The sequence below is a fragment of the Macrotis lagotis genome, chromosome 6 (genome assembly GCF_037893015.1).
Source record: "Macrotis lagotis isolate mMagLag1 chromosome 6, bilby.v1.9.chrom.fasta, whole genome shotgun sequence".
Classification (NCBI taxonomy): Eukaryota; Metazoa; Chordata; class Mammalia; order Peramelemorphia; family Peramelidae; genus Macrotis; species Macrotis lagotis.
Window position 1 is genome coordinate 63,798,600 of NC_133663.1, and position 17,795 is coordinate 63,816,394.

General features: G+C 36.1%; 1 protein-coding gene across 2 annotated transcripts in view; it reads right to left on the reverse strand.

Moving 5' to 3' along the window:
- Positions 1 to 17,795, reverse strand: part of ACSL3 (acyl-CoA synthetase long chain family member 3) — an 80,905-nt gene that overhangs the window by 21,502 nt on the left and 41,608 nt on the right. For both annotated transcript variants that reach the window (XM_074191268.1, XM_074191267.1), the window contains exons 3-8: positions 10,782 to 10,959; positions 8,223 to 8,332; positions 5,360 to 5,498; positions 1,560 to 1,710; positions 936 to 1,059; positions 658 to 729 (exon numbers count right to left, since the gene is read on the reverse strand). In XM_074191268.1, the coding sequence (XP_074047369.1) occupies positions 658 to 729; positions 936 to 1,059; positions 1,560 to 1,710; positions 5,360 to 5,498; positions 8,223 to 8,332; positions 10,782 to 10,959 (774 nt within the window). The remainder of the gene's footprint in view (positions 1 to 657; positions 730 to 935; positions 1,060 to 1,559; positions 1,711 to 5,359; positions 5,499 to 8,222; positions 8,333 to 10,781; positions 10,960 to 17,795) is intronic.

Sequence of the window (17,795 nt, forward strand, 5' to 3'; positions counted from 1 at the left end):
ATTATCTGGGCACAGAAAAGATAACTTATTTGCCCATGAAAAAATAAAAGTCACAGTTCAAAGTAGACCCCAGCTCTTTGGACTCCAAAGCCTGCCCTTCTTCATTGAGCCTGGCTTCTGTTTCCTTTTCCAATTAAATGCCCCCGCTAATTTTCATATTATTTTATAGATAGAGAAGAGCATCTCCCAAGCAGGTGAACAAGAGTTTTCATTCCTTTTCTCCATTTCTGCTTGTCATTTGGCTAACTTGCCTACTAAAGATCATGAACAAAATTAAATGATTTGATTTTGAAGCAAAAGACCTGAAGTTTCTACTTTTCCATATCCTGCTAAGAAACTAGCTAAAATAGCAGAGAATCAAACAAATAATTATCATCAAATGTATTAAGTAGAAGAACTGTAATGGCATACAGAAATAGAAAACAAGACTAGGTTTGGATTAATGAGATTTACAATAACAATGACCTAGCAGATAATGTAGTCAAATTACCTAGTTATGAACTACTAAATCAGAAGCAAAATATAAACTACCTTATCAATGACAACTTTGAAATACAAATAAGTGGCAATTGTGAGAATAAACTTTATTAAATACTCCAAACTGTTTCATCTAGTGTATGATTATATGTGACGAAAGAGCATTTACGGAATTCTTACCGGAACAGCTGCCATTAGTGTTGGTTTTAATATGGATGTATCTCCTTTGCTTCCTCTTTTAATTTTTGTTGACTAAAAATAGGGGAAAAAAATATGTTCCATATTTAAGAAACCTTAAAATTTCAACATACAACACACTACAAATATGGATGCATTTTTATACTTCATTCTAGGGGAAAACTACTCAAAAGGCACAGTTGAAAAGAAATTATCACTCTCCAAAATGCACAAAAAATTAACAAGCTATCTCCTATGGTTTGGGCTTCATTGAGTAATACCTGGTCTGCTAAAGTCTGTGGTGATGAATAGCCAATGCGGCATCCATGAGAAAGGCAAACAAGCTCAGCACTTAATTCAAGAACATGGGCAAGAGGCAAATATCCAATATAAACATCTTCTTCTCTGAAAAGGAAAAGGAAAATTCAGACAAGTAGTTTACTGGCATTGAAAAAGGGAAGTGACTTTGGAATTCTTAAAGAAAAGATTCATGTTTAACATGACAGTCTTATAATAAAAACAAGATAAAAATCTGTCACATTTCATTAATAATCTAAAACTTTTTTGACTGTCTCTTATCTAGATAGTCACAATTTGTTCACTTACAAGTTTAACAAGTTAGCTGTTTTTAAAAAAGGATCAATGAAGAAAATGACATTGCTATTTTTAAAATTTTTGTATTACAGTAAAAATGAAAATTTTAACAAATTTAAATTTTATATAAACATATCCAGATTGTGATCTCTGATATCTAGTAAAAGGAAATAGAAACAGTGGGTGTCTAATGTTGCATTTCTTTATTTTTCAAATGGTACCATTTATTGCAACTTGAACTTTGGAGAAATAAACTATCTCCCTAGTTAAATATAAAATGAACCAACTTTCTACTGATCCTTAGGACATACCCCAGTCCTGGAATCCTTTCTGCCATCCCAGTTATACCAGCAATAATATTCGAATGAGAGATCATAACTCCCTTTGGAAGTCCTGTAGATCCGCTCGTATACATGATTACAGCAATATCTGAGGGTGTAGGCTTGTTTTCAGGTGAACTTCCTGCATGAGAAAAAAAAACAATGTAGAAGAAAACATAAAAATCTAAGAAACTGATCTCTATCATATCACATAAACATTGATGAAATATTCAATTCTTCTGATTTTAAGTTGGTGTGAAAATAAAGAATCCTTTACTAACTCTAACTTACCCCATATACATCTTTTATGTCATAGTTGTTTAAGCATTTTCTCCCCCAATAGGCAGTTAGGTGGTGCAGTGGAGACAGTGCTGGGTCTGGACAGGGGAAGACTTGAAATCAAATCTGACCTTAGGCATTATTAGTGTGTAATTCTAGTCAAGTCACTTCATTCTCTGTCTGAATCAGTATCCTCAACTGTAAAATAGGGATAAAAACAGCACCTACCACTCAGTGTTTTTGTGAACATCAAATGAGATAATATTTGTAAAGCATTCACACAAGGGCCTAGCCCCTGCCCTCTCCCCACCATTTCCTCATTAGAATGGGGGCTCCTTGGGGATAGTATTTGACTTTGCCTTTCTTAGTATCCTCTGTATTTGACACAGCGTGTTTCATAAATACTTGTTGAATGAATCAACTTTTGATACTTTTTTTTAAATGTCTATTTTCAAAATCACATTCAATTTTAGGAAGCAAAACATCCATATAGAAAACCTAGAATAAACTATTTTATGCCTGAGAGAAACTTACTTTTTCAATTAAAACATGCCATCATCAATTACTAACTAAAATTCACAAGAAGTCAAAAATTCCCATCTAATCTCAAGTCTTCACAAAATTTTGTTTTAAAGATAATGGTCGTGAATGGCATTCTAAGTTTCCTGTAAAATTTCTGAAGAATTTCTATAGTAGAAGATGAATGGCAGCCAAAGCTGTCCCCCAGACCTCTTGCCTGGAGCCAGCTTAGAGGGAGGTAAACAAGACTGAGAACATGAGGACAGCTCCTATCTCCACAGTGCCCCCCAAGGGCCAGGCACTCTGCCAACTGCTTTACAGACACTCTCATTTGATCCTCATGACAACCCTGGGAGAAATGCTGGTATTATTATCTCTGTATTACAGATGAGGAAACCAAGAGGTGAAGTGACTCACCCAGGATCACAAAGCTAAGAAGTGTCTGAGACCACATCTGAATTGGGGTGCTCTTGATGCTGGGTCCAGCACTCTGCATCCACTGCACCACTTATCTGCCCCAATTACAAATAAAGTCTGATGCTATTTTGGTAATCTGATTACCATCAAGTCTCCACAACATGGGACACATACCAGCTTCTAGCATCACATGAAGAACCAAAATGTGCATAAAATATTCTATATTGAAGAGTTGTGCTATATATATATATATAGAGAGAGAGAGAGAGAGAGAGAGAGAGAAAAGTTCTTTACATTTATTTTCTAAAACCATGAAGTTTCAGAAATTTTTTTCAATTGCCCTTAAAACAACTATCTCAAAAAATCCAGTATATAAATATAACCCACCACAACAAAAATCTCCAAAACTGTTTATCAAAATACAAAATATTCATAAGTTTAGCATGGCAAATGTGTATATAGATAGACACAGCTCTCTCATTCCTAGAGTATTTTACTTAATAATTCACTACTGAGAAGGAAGCATCCGTTAAATATCATTTCTATATTCTAAAAAATGATTTCTTATAAATAACATTTAAAATTTTTAAATAACATTTTACAATTTGTCCTCTGAACTATGAATAAATGTTCAAGACATCCTCAAAGAGCCTGGTTGGCCCAAGTTAACAATGAAAGTTTTTAAAAAAATGAACATTAAAAAGGCTAAGTAAAAAATAAGGGCTTGGGCAGCTGGGTGGCACCAGCCCTGGAGTCAAGAGAACTTGAGTTCAAATCCAGCTTCAGACACATAAAAATTACCTAAACTGTGTGACCCTTGGGCAAGTCACTTAACCCCATTGCCTTGCCAAAAAAAAATTTTAAAAAAGATGAAAAAAGTAAGGGCTTAATGGAGAGGAAGCGAAAGATCACTGATATGCTGACTGGTTGAACACAGGAAGATCTGCAGCAAAGAGTAGTGGCAGTATCAGGAAGGTGCAAGAATGCCGCATCAAGAGAGATGAGACAGAACTACCAGTGGGGGAAGAGGGAGTAGAGAACGTGGTCAAGAAAAAAGGGTAAGAGGCAGGAAAAAGAAACAATAGGAGACTAGAATGGGTGGGAAATGAAAGAAGGAACCAAAGGCAGAAGGGGCAGGGCAAGGACTGGGAGTGGGGAGAGGAGTGAGGTAAAGAAAAGGGATTGGGACACTGGGAAGAGGAAGTAGATGGCTCCAACTAAGAGATGGAGCTAAACATGCAGAGGCCATGTGGACTGGGATGTAGACAGGTGGCAGGAACAATAAGCTGTGAGGGACAAAGAAGTAAGGAAAGTGGAGGGAGATAAAGGCTGAAGGCTCCAGCCTCATGTCGATGCTGCACATGGATAATAAATCAGGACTGGTGTCCTTTTGGGAAAGGGGAGATACATGCTCCAAGAACATATAATTTATTATCCATTTTGAGGGAATAAATTTGTAACACCTTCCCATATATTACACATCTATTCAACATACCAAAAAGATGGTTCAACCTACCATTTACATGATCCAAAAAGAGGCAACCAAAAATTTCTTTCAAAGTGTACTGCAAAGAATATGAAATGACAATAGGCCTACAGTTCTACTGCACCATTAAGAGATCAAAGTTGAAAATACAATTTGTTTAAAGAAGGGGAAAAAAGGACCATAAGTCAAACCTATTAAATTGTACTTTAAAAATACAGCCCTTATTATATAGACTTTTAAAAAATTCCTAAGTTAAGCATTAGATAAAAATCAGAAAAACCTTAGGAAGCATGTCCAGATTAATACTTAAGTCACATATTTAGAAAAGAGAACTTTTTTTTAATGATTCACAGTTAACTCCCAGTACTGTTCATATGAATTTGGGGTTTTCTTCACATGTGGTCCAGGAATTTCTCTCTATTCCAAAGCTACTGGCTTCATTTTATTGGGGTTTTTTTAATCAGGTTACCATTGTAGCCCACTTATAAAAAGGGATACAAGATTTATGCTAGCAGTTTCCTTTTCCAAACATGTTAAATTCTATTTATGAAATAGTATTTTCTAATTCAAATGATTTTTCAAAAGAATTAGCTTTATAAATAGAGGATAAGTTCCCAAGTCAAACTTCAAAAGTTTATTTAATACATCATTGTAAAAATAGTTATATTTCAACTTATATCTAGCCACTGTTACTACAGAGATGGAAAAAAGCTTGGGGATGTCAGGAACCTTTACGTTCCCCTCTCAAAAGCTTTGGTGGACAAAATTATATAGGTGGGCAAATAATTCAGGGTACAAATAATGTACAATATTTTTGGATGTACATCTGTATCTAAGCATTATAACACAGAGCTTAATCATAAAATTTATGTTACCTACTAACCAGGGATAATAAAAAAGAAATGGAAAAAAGAAAGGAAAATTTTTCTGAAAATTTTGAGTCAAGACAGCTTTTAAAACAGAATGTCTTTTTCTTCAAAAACAACCATAAGAAGTGATGCCCAAAAGGAACATTTATGAGTATGTAATACTAATAGAGTTCAAGTAAGACTAAAAATACAGGTGAAGAGATTAATAAAGTAGAGCATACCTGAGTTTGACCTGGCTCCCAAAGCCTGTACTGCTGCCATTGTGTGAACAATGACACCCTTGGGAAATTCAGACCAAGTTGTTGGCTTACCATCTACAGTTATGATGTGGCACAGCTGAGGAACTAGAGATACAATTTCCTATGGAAATAGGCAGAATTAAAAATAATGAGCATTACTTCATGCACTGTTCTACATTGAAAGGCTTAACAAATATATTATGAATAAGTAAGGAATTTATCAAGTTTGTTTTTCCCATGAAAAATGGTCTAAAAAAATAGATCACAGACCTTAAACTACTCTGCATTTTATATAACCATATTGAAAATATTCATCCTTTTTTGTCAGGCAAAAATGACAGCAATTCATGTTTATATGTCTTCCTATAAGGCAGGCATTTTGCCTATATTCTCACCCAATCCTCAAAACAAGTCTGTGAGAAAGGTATTGTTATCCCCATTCTATAGATGATAAAACTGAAAGATTAACACTAGAAGTCTAGATCAGTTACAGCAATTGATACAAATTTTTAAAATTTAATTTTATTACATTCTTATGTAATTTCTGCTATAAGCATAAATACTTTAAATAAAAATAATTATAAGTCAATCTTATTAAGTTTTGCTTCTAAATAAAAGATTTCTTCCTACAATCTTAATTTACTTTGTGGATTAAAAAAAACTGTCAAATTGACAGTTCGATTACTTTGATCTGTATGTACATCCTATCTCTTCTAGATAATCTAGTCAATCAACCAGCATTTAATAAATCCCCATCATGTGATAAAAATTAGACATGAAACACGGCTTCAAGGAACTTACTACACAAATGACATAAAAGTAAATCTAAGACAATTTCAAGGAGAACTACTTACTGGAAGATTAAAAAGGTCAGGAAAGAGGTGGCCTTTCATATAAACATAAGGAGGAAGTAGGAGGGAATCAATGCTAAACAAGAGAAATGGGAAGGAGAATGTTGTGAGTGAGTGACCAGGAGCAGAGCTCCCATAAGCTGCTCCAAGGAACGTCTGATGGGGACTAACCTGTTGGGAGTCAAGCTGCAGTCGACTTTAAATGATGGGGGAATTGTTATTGGATACTAGAGTTAACCAGGATCTGTGGAGTTTACTGAGAGAGAAATGACATCAGACCTGAGTTTTAGGAATCACTTTGCAAGCTGAATGGAGAAAGAATAGACCGGAGGGGACAAAGTCCTAAGGAAAGGAATACAATCAAGAAATGATTACAGATAACTGAGCAGCTATAACAGAAGAATGACTGCAGACCTTCAACAGAAACAGGTAAGTTCAGAAGAGGAGCAAGTTGGGGTGGGGGGGTTCTGCTTGGACATGTCTAGTTTGAAATACCAGTATGACATTCAGTTAAAAATAGTCAATAACGAATTGGTGAATTTAGATAGAGAGTTGAAGTGAAATATGAGAGCTGATTACAGAAACTGGGACATTATGATGACTAAATCCATAGGACCTGGTCAGCATCACACAGCTGTTTATAAGGTAAGACTCCTAAGACCATAGATTTAGACATGAAAATAACCTCAGAGATCATCACCAAGTCCAACTTCCTCTAAGACCCTCTTCAGAGGAAGGGAACATAAAATAGATCTAAAGCTCCTTTCTCATTCCACCCATGTCCTCTCAATGTGCAGCCTACAAATATTAGGAAAAAAAGTCACTTCCCAACCTGATAACTCTTTTCTTGTAGTCCCTCCCTTAGTCTCTAGGAATCCCATTCAAGTCTTATTTTCTTTTCAAAGCCTGTTATTTCTTAAAGCCTGACAAGCAGGTATGAGTAACTAATCAAGTGCTTCCTTGGCCAGGCACCATGTAAAGTTCTAGGAATACAAAGACAGTCAAAAATACAGAACCTTTCTCTCCAAGGGGTTCATACTCACTGGAGGGCTATAAGGTAAGTTCACCAAGGTAAACTGAAGGCAAAAAAGAGGAAGAAAAGAAGATGACCATTGCAAGAATGGGAAGATGGAGGGGCAAGCTAGGTGGGGCACAGTGGATAGAGCACCAGCCCTGGAGTCAGGAAGAGCTGAGTTCAAATTCAACCTCAGACACTTAATAATTAATTGCCTAGCTGTGTGACCTTGGGCAAATCACTTAACCCCATTGCCTTAAATTAAAAAAAAAAAATTTAAAAAAAGAATGGGAAGATGGAGAGCAAGAAGACCAGCATCCCTAGAATGAAGAACTGGTGGAAGGGGGGTAAAGTATGAGAAGACTGGAAAAGGAGGGCAGGAATTCTTAAATGTCACAGAGAAGCCTTTCTATTTGAGCCTGATAGGAAGAGGGCAGAAAGCTAAGGTCTAAGGCAACAGGCAGAGTGCAAACACAGTAAAGGCAGAAAAATGGAAACCCTTGGAGGGTGAGAACAAGAAATTACAGAGGATATTTAGATTTTGACCTGGGGCACTAAGAGTACAGTGCTCTCATCAATAACAACAAAGTCTGAAAAGGGAGAGGTTAGTTGGGAGAAGATAATACATTCTAAATTGGGCAGGCTAAGTTTTAGATGTTCAGGAGGTAAAGTGAGATTAGAGTTAAAGACCTTACAACTGGATACATTGATCTGGAAATCATAAGAAAACTGAACTGTGAGTCCTAAGGGATCATCAAGAGAGGTAGTAGGGAGAAAAAGAGAAGAAAATCATGGAGGAAACCCAGTATGTCTGAGCATGATATCGGGATGAAGAGACAAATGATCCTTTGCTCTTCCAGCAAAAGAAATGAATTTTTAAAAAAAGATGCAGAATAAAAGCTGAGATATATTAAAAAAAATTTTCCCACAAATACTTAGCACATCAAATATAACTACAAAAATAGCTACATTTTCTTACCTTCAATTTTGTTTGCAAAAGTTCTTTACTCGTAATGATATTGGTTACCTCTGTTTCATTTAATCCATGAGCAATTGCTGAACCTCCTAGAGTAGCATATAATGTAACAACTACAAGAAAAAAGAAAAACTAAAACTAAAACATGTGAATATTCAACCATTTCAGAACACTTGTTAATTAAAGTAACAAGAACCAACTTCTGATAATCAATCTGAATCATTAGGCTCTATCTACCAATCAAAATTTATTACACATCTGCTATGATGAGGCACCATACCAGTGACTGAAAATATAAATATTTTAAATCAATTTGTAAAAAAATAAATAAATAAAACTTACTTCCATGTTGAAACATTTTTATTTATACTAACAAAAAAAAAAAAAAAAAATGTGTTCACCATATTCTCCCTAGCTGCTGAACCCTCTATATTATGGGTCCCAATCTCATTCAAATGAAACTACCATTTCCAAGGCTGGTTCAGAGGATCCCAATGACTCCCCCTAGTTCCTCAAGGTCCAACAAGGGCTGCTCAGACCAGTAGGAGCTCAGGAGCTCCTCCCTAGAAGCCAGTCAAAAACAGTCTCTATGAACTCTCAGGGTGGAAGGGCTCAGAGCAGAGTCTTCTTTGAGGACCCACCACACTCAGTATTCCTATGCCAGGGCCTCCTGAGTCATGCAGCTGACTCCACAGTTCTGCAGAGACCTCCTAAACGTTCTTGTTTCACTTTTTCAGATCTCCATTGGAGCACAAGCCAACGGTTGAAAAATGTGGAACACAAAAACTCACAAAAAGATGAATGCTGAAAACTACCTTTGCAATATTTTTGAAAAAAATCAGTGTTTTTCAATGGTGTTTTAGCATTCAAAAGTGGAGTCAGGGGCAGCTAGGTGGCACAGTGGATAGCGTTGGCCCTGGAGTCAGGAGTACCTGAGTTCAAATCTGACCTCAGACACTTAATAATTACCTAGCTGTGTGGCCTTGGGCAAGTCACTTAACCCAAAAGTGGAGTCAAATGTTCAACAGTTCGTGTCTGGTACTATATCTTGCCAGATCATCAGAATTCCTCAGACTGAGTTGTCGTAGAAGTGGTAGTGATTCCCTTGGCTGGTATGCTTGGCAGACTGTCTATGTTTCACAGGTATACAACAACGAGGGCAGCACAATGTCTCTGGAACCCTTCAGAGGGGTAAGCAGCCTAATACCTTTCTTCCACCAAATACTGAGATAAGCTCTGGCAACCTCAGCTTCAACTTCATCACCTACATGTATGTTCCCAGAAAGCATACTGCCAAGACAAGAACTTATCTACACCATTCAAAATTCTCTACTTGCTGTAACTAATGATTCCATGTATGGATGATGCAGTGTTGGCAGTTAGAAGACCCCACACACACATCTGCAGCTCCCCCCATCCTCTCTCCTCTCAGTAGACTATCTCACTTGGTAATTTCATTCAGTCCCATGGGTTCAATTGTCCTCTCCATGCAGATGACTCTCAGATCCTTTTACTTCGTACTAACCTCTCTCCACAACTCCAGTTTCACATCACTTTCGACTAACACAAATTCAATGTCCCACAGGAACTGTCGAGCTGAACCTGTCAACCTGTCAGAAATTTCCCTCAAGTTATCTACTAGAGTTTCCGAAGTGGTCTGCAAGATGCCACAAGAGTCCCAGTTAGCCAAGTGAGTAACCTTGGTGTCAGTCTTAGATATAATCCCTTAAACTTAGCCCACAAATCCAATCACCATCTTTGTCATTTCTATCTTCCTAAGTGGTCCCCTTCTCTCCACTCACATAGTATAACTAGGTTCAGGCCCATATCTCAAGCCTTCTTACTGGTTTGTCTTGCCTCAAATCTCTCCCCATCCCATTCCATCCTCCACTCAGCTGCCAAAATTACCATTCATAACAAAATGATTACTTATATATCATTACAGTCAGTTTTGAGTATTCTCTTTTCTTACTTCTAACTTGTCAAAGAAACAAAATCAAATAATCACCCTCCATTTGAAAACTACCAGAGAAAAGGGGCAGTGTCCTTGCTTATGATGGTTATTTTGCAGTATATTAGTCTAAAATAATGCTTGAAGTCTTCTGAACTACTTCTGGTGGGTTTGACTTTTTCTTTTTTCCCTCTTCTATTCTTCCAATCTTCTCATCTCTGCTGTATACTTCCAAAATAAAGTGCATGAATAATAGTAAGGATAAATGAATAAGGCTTAAAAAAATGGTTTCTAAAATTTTCAAATTGATTAAACACTGCTCATCATGTATAAATTGTTTCCAATAGTGTCTCTCCAACTATTCTTCCAAAAACATCAGAAAAAATGGATTGTTGTAATATTATTCAAAAGATGAAGAGAATCATATTCAAGTTTCAATTTAAAAAAACTGGATTATCTACTGAGTAAAAAGCATATTAATACTCAAATAATTATCCTTGAAGATTAAAAAAGAGAAACTGGGTCAATAACTTCTTCCAATGCCAAGCTAAGAGACACTTTAAAAGAAATCTAATAATATAAAAAAAAACAATAAGCAAAAATGTACATACGTTGAAAATTATACATGAAACAAGCTTGTGCAGCAATCATCCATTCTGCTCTGGTTTCACAGAAGATGGCAATGTTGGTCCTTGGCTTCTGTCCCAGTACCCGTAGGCCATTTCCAAAGTTGAAGGCTCGAATATAAACTTCTTCATAAGTCAGCCAATTGTAATCTCCAAGAATAACCTAGTGAAAAAAAAAGTTTATATCATAATATGACTGAAGTATTTACTTTCAAATTAAAACTGGAATAATTGTATAAAAATTCACAGACTGGCCAGTAGTATTTTATTTCTAATTCATTCAGCATGCTTATTCAGTCTAAGGAAAATCTGGAAAAGCAAATTTTGAGTAAAAAAATCTTGTAAATTTAGTCATCTTTTGATGCTCAGATTTTGATCAAGTTCCCTTAAATTCCCAGTCTCAACTCTTTTCTTATTAATTCATCTTTGGTTTTCCAAGTGTTAGTATCAAAATATCAAAGATACTAAAATATGACTACTCCTGGCTATATGTTTAAATAACTATCAACATTCAGTATTAAATACTATGGTATTACTTAGCAGAAACTCACCTTTCATATTCTCAAAGATTTAAAGGCTTTTCAGTACTATGTGGACAGTTTGTCTTAACTTTAGGTGAGCAGGAAAAAAACTCAACTTGGAATGAGCAGTGCTATGTAACTCATTTAAAAAACAATTTCCCATATAAAACATGAAGGTTTTCATGAGCTTCATTCCCAGATATACATGCTATAAATGTATTGCAGGTCTATTTCCAAAAATATGATATAATACTCATCATACTTCCTGGTTTTATTAAATGTTTATTATGTAAAATATTTCCTCAAATTTAAATTTTATAAAACTTATCAAAATTTTAAGTCTTTCACAGTCTATCACGAGATAAAGAAAAATTAGGTTAAAACTACATACTTGAGGAATTTATGAAATTAATAATTAAAAAGAAAGATAGATACAAATTTTAAGATGCTGGCCCAAACTTTCACCTTTCTTTTGTGTGCTAATGTAGATCTCCATTAAAGAAACCCCACAGGGGCAGTTTGGTGGAACAGTGGAGAGAATACTATCCTAGAGTCAGGAGGACCTGAGTTCAAATCTAGCCTGACACTAAATAATTACCTGTGCAAGATCAGAATTTAACCAAAATTTTGTGTACAATGGGTCATAGTAATTAGTCAGAAGAATGAGTGATTTTCTAAAACTTTGCTGCACATAAAAATGATATCTAATTAATATTCCATCTAAGCTCATGTGACAGTGCCTCCATGTGGCACAAAGAAAGAACTAAAGGAAATTTGAGTGCCAGTTTTGCTTCTCTTTTGGACTAAACTCACATCTGAAAGGAGGACAAGTCACACAATCTCTCCCCCTAAGCCTTCCCACACAGACAAATCAGGAACATGAATGTACACAGACTTTATGTAAAGAAGACTGAGAACATCTGAGAGGAATGCCTCTTCATTATTTACTACTTCTTAATCTTGCTTTTCCTTTTCTCCCTCATCCCTCAGAAGAAGGAAGCCTTAGTCCTTTCCTAAAGTGAATTCTTCAGTTTGCATGCATTACTCTCTCTAAAACACAATGCAGCAATCCTGCACCCTTGCTTCCAGGCATTTTCAATCACTCCCTTCTCCCCTTATTGAACCTTTTTATGTGGGCAAGGTTCAGTTTTAGATACAAGAGACAAATACAAAAACAACTAACAGTCCCAGACCTCAAGGAGTTTACACATTCTAAAGAAGTGGTAAAAACAAATTAAAATTTAAATATTTAAGGTGTTACTGAATGCAGCTGGAGAAACTACAATCTAGTTCACTACCAATATATGTAACCTAATCTCAACTGGGTCTTCACTGAAGCAGGTAATCCTATTATTATTCTGATCTGATTGATTGCCTACAGATTTCAGAAAATCTAATGAACTAATGCTGAGTGAAGTGAACAGAACCAGGAGAACAGTATTCACAATTAACAGTAACACTGCAATGATCAACCAGGATAGACTTAGCTCTCCTCAAAAGTACAATGATAAAAGACAATTCTAAAAGACATATGTTGGAAAATTCCATCCCCATTCAGAGAAAGATCTATGGAGTCTTAATGCAGATCAAATCATTTTTCCTTTTTTACCCCTCTCGTAATTTTTGTCCCTTTTGTTCTGATTCTTTTTCCATAGCATGATTAATATAGAAATGTGTGAATGACTAACCTATATCATATTATCTGCTGCCTTTGGAGGAGAGGAAGAATTAAAGGGAGTAAACTGTATAAAAATGAAAAGTGAAAACTATCTTTCTCATATAACTGGAAAAATAGTTTAAAAAAATCTGATTCCCTATCCAACTCAACACAGGAATTATTTAATTTTCCCTTCTCTCCTACAATGTTCCATACTATCTTCTCCCCCTTTCTCTGTCCAAGAACTTAACTCATACTTCAACTGAAAAACATGCCATTCCAATTCTCAGACAAGGAAATCAAAGCTAGATGTAGACTAATGAAAAATTGCTCTAAATCATTGATTAGAGAAATGCAAATTAAAGCATCTTTGAGGTACCACTTCACATTTCTCAGATTGGCCAATATGACCAGAAAGGATAATGGATCAATGTTGGAAGGAATGTGGGAAATCTAGGACACTAATGCACTATTGATGGAGCTGTGAACTCATCCAGACTTTCTGGAGAGCAATTTGGAATTATGCCCAAAAGGCAATAAAAATGTGCACACCCTTTGATCCAACAATACCACTACTAGGTCTATACCCTGAAGAGATCATGAGGGGCGGCTAGGTGGCACATTGGATAAAGCACAGGCCTTGGATTCAGGAGTACCTGGGTTCAAATCCAGCCTCAGACACTTAATAATTACCTAACTGTGTGGCCTGGGGCAAGCCACTTAACCCCATTTGCCTTGCAAAAACCTAAAAACAAAAACATTAAAAAAAGAGATCTTGAAAAAGGGTAAAAAAAACCCCACTGTACAAAAATATTCATAGTAGCTCTGCTTGTAGTGGCAAAGAATTGGAAATTGAGGGGATGTCCATCCTCTGGGGAATGGTTGAACAAACTGTGGTATATATAAGTAATGGAACACTATTGTTCTATTAGAAATCAAAAGGGACAGGAAAGACTTGCATGAACTGATGCAGAGTGAGATGGGCAGAACCAAAACAACAATGTATACACTGATAACAACATGGGGTGATGATCAACTATGATGGATTTCTGTGTAACTCAATAATCAGGGACAATTTTAAGGGATCTGTGATAGAGAAAACAAAATTCTTATATAATGAAACAAAATACTTCTATAATTAAAAAAAAACCTGCCATTCTAGTCTAAAGAGATGGAACCCCTCTTGAAAGGTCAAACAACTGTACAACTGTCCTTGATTCCTTCATCTCCAGTACATCTTCTCCAGCAAATATCTCTCATTACTTTAACACCTTCTCTCTAAACTATTTCTCCTTAACCATTGTTCCTTCCCAGACACCTATCAATACAATCATGTCTCCCCATCCTTAAAAAAAACTTACTAAATCCTACCATGCCCACTAGCTATCATACTCTAAATTGTCTCCCTCTCCTCAGCTAAACTACTTTTAAACAAATAACAAAAATCTATGCTCAGTGTTCTCCATTTCTTCTTTCCTAAAGTTACCAAGATCAATCTCATAATGTCCAAATCTAAGGATCTTTTCTTAAATCCTCCTTCTAGACCTCTCTTCATTCACACTCAGCTTAGGTGACTCTCCTTCCTCTTGTTTCTCCAACCTACCCAATGGGAGGCAAGTATGACAAATCTCACTGAATTATCCTTCCCTAACTCATAGACCTGCCTTAGGAACTTTCTGCTAAAGCTCCACCATCCCTCTGTTCACCCACTTTTGGAATCACAACCAGATATCCAAACACATCTTTCTTTCTCCACATCTCTTGCACCCAGCCAAATCTTCACTTATCACCTCCAGCAACAGCTTCAGACCAACCGCAACAAATAAGAGGAAACCGGCAGGAGACTTAGACGACAACAGCACCCCTAGACCACCAATCTTGCCTCTGGACCAGTCTTCCTCTCCAGATGCCAACCACCTGCAACTCACAGGGAGGTGGGCCAGTAAGGAGGCAGTGTGCAGCAGGAGGTCAAGCCACTACCAACTACCACTTAGACCATTTTCCCTCATAGCAGGACATAGATAGTCTAGGACTCCAAAGCCAAGAAGAACAGGGTTTCCCATAGCAGGGTTAAATGGTTCCTTATCAGAAACTGATAAGATTTTTATATAGAGAAATGAATCATTAAGGAAGAGGCATTAGTAGTTATGTGTGGATGTATGTATATGGTGTGCGTGCATATGTATACCCTGAAGAGATCATGAGGGGCGGTTAGGTGGCGCATTGGATAAAGCACAGGCCTTGGATGTATACATATGCACGCACACATAGCCATATACATATTTACCTTAAATATTTTTATTCCATGGTCCAAATAGCATAGCCTTTGTGAATTCAGAAAAATAGATGCTAGCTCAAGATTAAATTCCCTTATAATTGACAACTGAAAAATGGTCAAAGGATAATAATTATCAAAAGAAGAAATCCATACTTTCAACAGGTATATAAAAATCTTCTCCAAATCGCTTATAATTCTAAAAATGTAAATTAAAGCAACTCTGAAGTTTCACCCCAAATTTATCAGAAAGGCAAAGTTGACTCAAAAAAAAAGAGGAAAAGTGACAAATGCTGGAGGGGCTATGAGAAAATGAGCTTATTGAGATGAAAAGGCTGTCATCTGCATGGAAGGAATTTCAAATGATAAGCCCCACAAACCCATTTTTGGACCTCTAGGATGAAAAAGAGGTATATTTAGGAGAAGTAGAAATATAGAGCCATGAGGATGGAATAATGGCACAGTCTCATTTCCAAAGAGATAAGGCACAGCAGAACTTGCTGCCATGGAGAACAGGAATCTGCTCCCAGTTCCTAGCCAGAAAAGAGTGCTGATGGTCACTCAAAGACCAGAGCACAGGACAAAAGAGTACCTTCTCCTTAGATCATACCACCTTTGAAATCTAAAAACAGGAGCACAAAAAAATCTGAAACTAGACACTGTGTCTCCTTAACCCCAGGAACAGAGTCCAACTTTACTATAAAATTACAAGTCAAGAAATAGGCTAGAATATGAGCAAACAACAGCAAAAAAAGAACCTAACCATAGAAGGTTACTAAGAAGACAGGGTACATGAAGAAATTAAAAAAAAAAAAAAAAGACAAAGAAATCAAAAGCGCTACATGCAAAAAATCTTAAAGAAATATGTGATTTGGGGGTGGCTAGGTGGCACATTGGATAGAGCACCAGTCCTGAGTTCAAATACTTAATAACTGCCTAGCAGTGTGACCTTGGGCAAATCACTTAACCCCATTTGCCTTGCAAAAAAAGAAAAGAAATATGTGATTTGGATATAAACCCAAACGGAATTCTTAAAAGAACTCAAAATGAATTTTAAATATCAAATAAGACAGGAAGAAAGTGAGTAATGAGAGGAATAAAAATTGGGAAAAGAAATGAGAGTAATGCTAGAAAATTCATAAGAGAATTAACAGCTAGATAAAAGAGGCACAAAAAATACTTGAGAAAAAAATACTTTTAAAGAAATAGATGGGGCAGCTAGGTGGCGTAGTGGATAAAGCACCGGCCCTGGAGTCAGGAGTACCTGGGTTCAAGTCCAGTCTCAGACACTTAATAATTACCTAGCTGTGTAGCCTTGGGCAAGCCACTTAACCCTGTTGCCTTGCAAAAAACAAAAAAAAAACAAAAAAATAGAGAACATTATAAATTGCAAAATGGATGATTTTGACTATTAAATTTAGGAGTTTTACACTAATAAAATTTTGTACTAATAAAATCAATGCAGTCAAGATTAGAAGGAAAAAATAAAGTTGGGAAACAATTTTCACAGCTAGTATTTCCAATAAAGAACATTTCAAAAATATATTTACAAGATTACAAGTTGTTCCTCAATTGATAAATGGTCAAAGGACATGATCGGGCAATTTTCAAATGAAAAAAGTACCCTAAATCATTTGTTTAGAGAAATACAAATTAAAAAGAACTATCCTCACACCCATCAGATTGGTTAAGATGACAAAAGGAAACTGATCACTATTGGAAAGAATGTGAGAAAACTATGAACTGATACAATCATCCTGGAGAGCAATATAGAACTATGCTCAAAGAGCAATAAAACTGATCATACTCTGACCCAGCAATGTCAATCTAGGCGTATATCAAAAGAAATCATGAAATATGGAAAAAGTCTCACATGCTCAAAAATATTTCTAGCAGCTCTTTTTGTAGTGGCAAAGAATTGGAAATCAAGGGGATGCCCATCAATTGGGAATGACTGAACATGTCATAGCATGTCATTAAGTACTATTCCATTAGAATCATAGGTGATCAGACTTTAGATAATCATGGAAAGAATTACACAAATTGATGCTGAGAGAAGGGTGCAGAATCAAGAGATTATTGTACACATTAACAACAATGGGAGACAATCAACTATGATGGATGCAGCTCCTCTCAGCAATTCAGAGAACAAGGACAACCCTAATAAGAGTTGCTATAGACAATACCATCCACATCCTGAGGAAAAAAATCATGGAATCTGAATGTATACTGTGTTTACTTCTTAAAAAACTTGTTTTTCCTTCCTATCTCATGCTGTTTTCCTTTCCCCTTGTTTATAATTCCTCTTATATAAAATTATTAATATGTAAATATGTTAACACAAAAGTACAACTTCACCACCCTGGGGAACAGAAGGGAAGGTGATAGAAAAAAAGTGTAATTCATAAATTTGCAGTGTTGAAAAATACCACAGTATGTAAGCAGAAAAATAAAATTAAAAAAAAAAACGGAGGCACCTAAGTGATGCAGTGGATAGAGCACCAGTCCTGGAGTGAGGAGAACCTGAGTTCAAATGTAGCCTCATA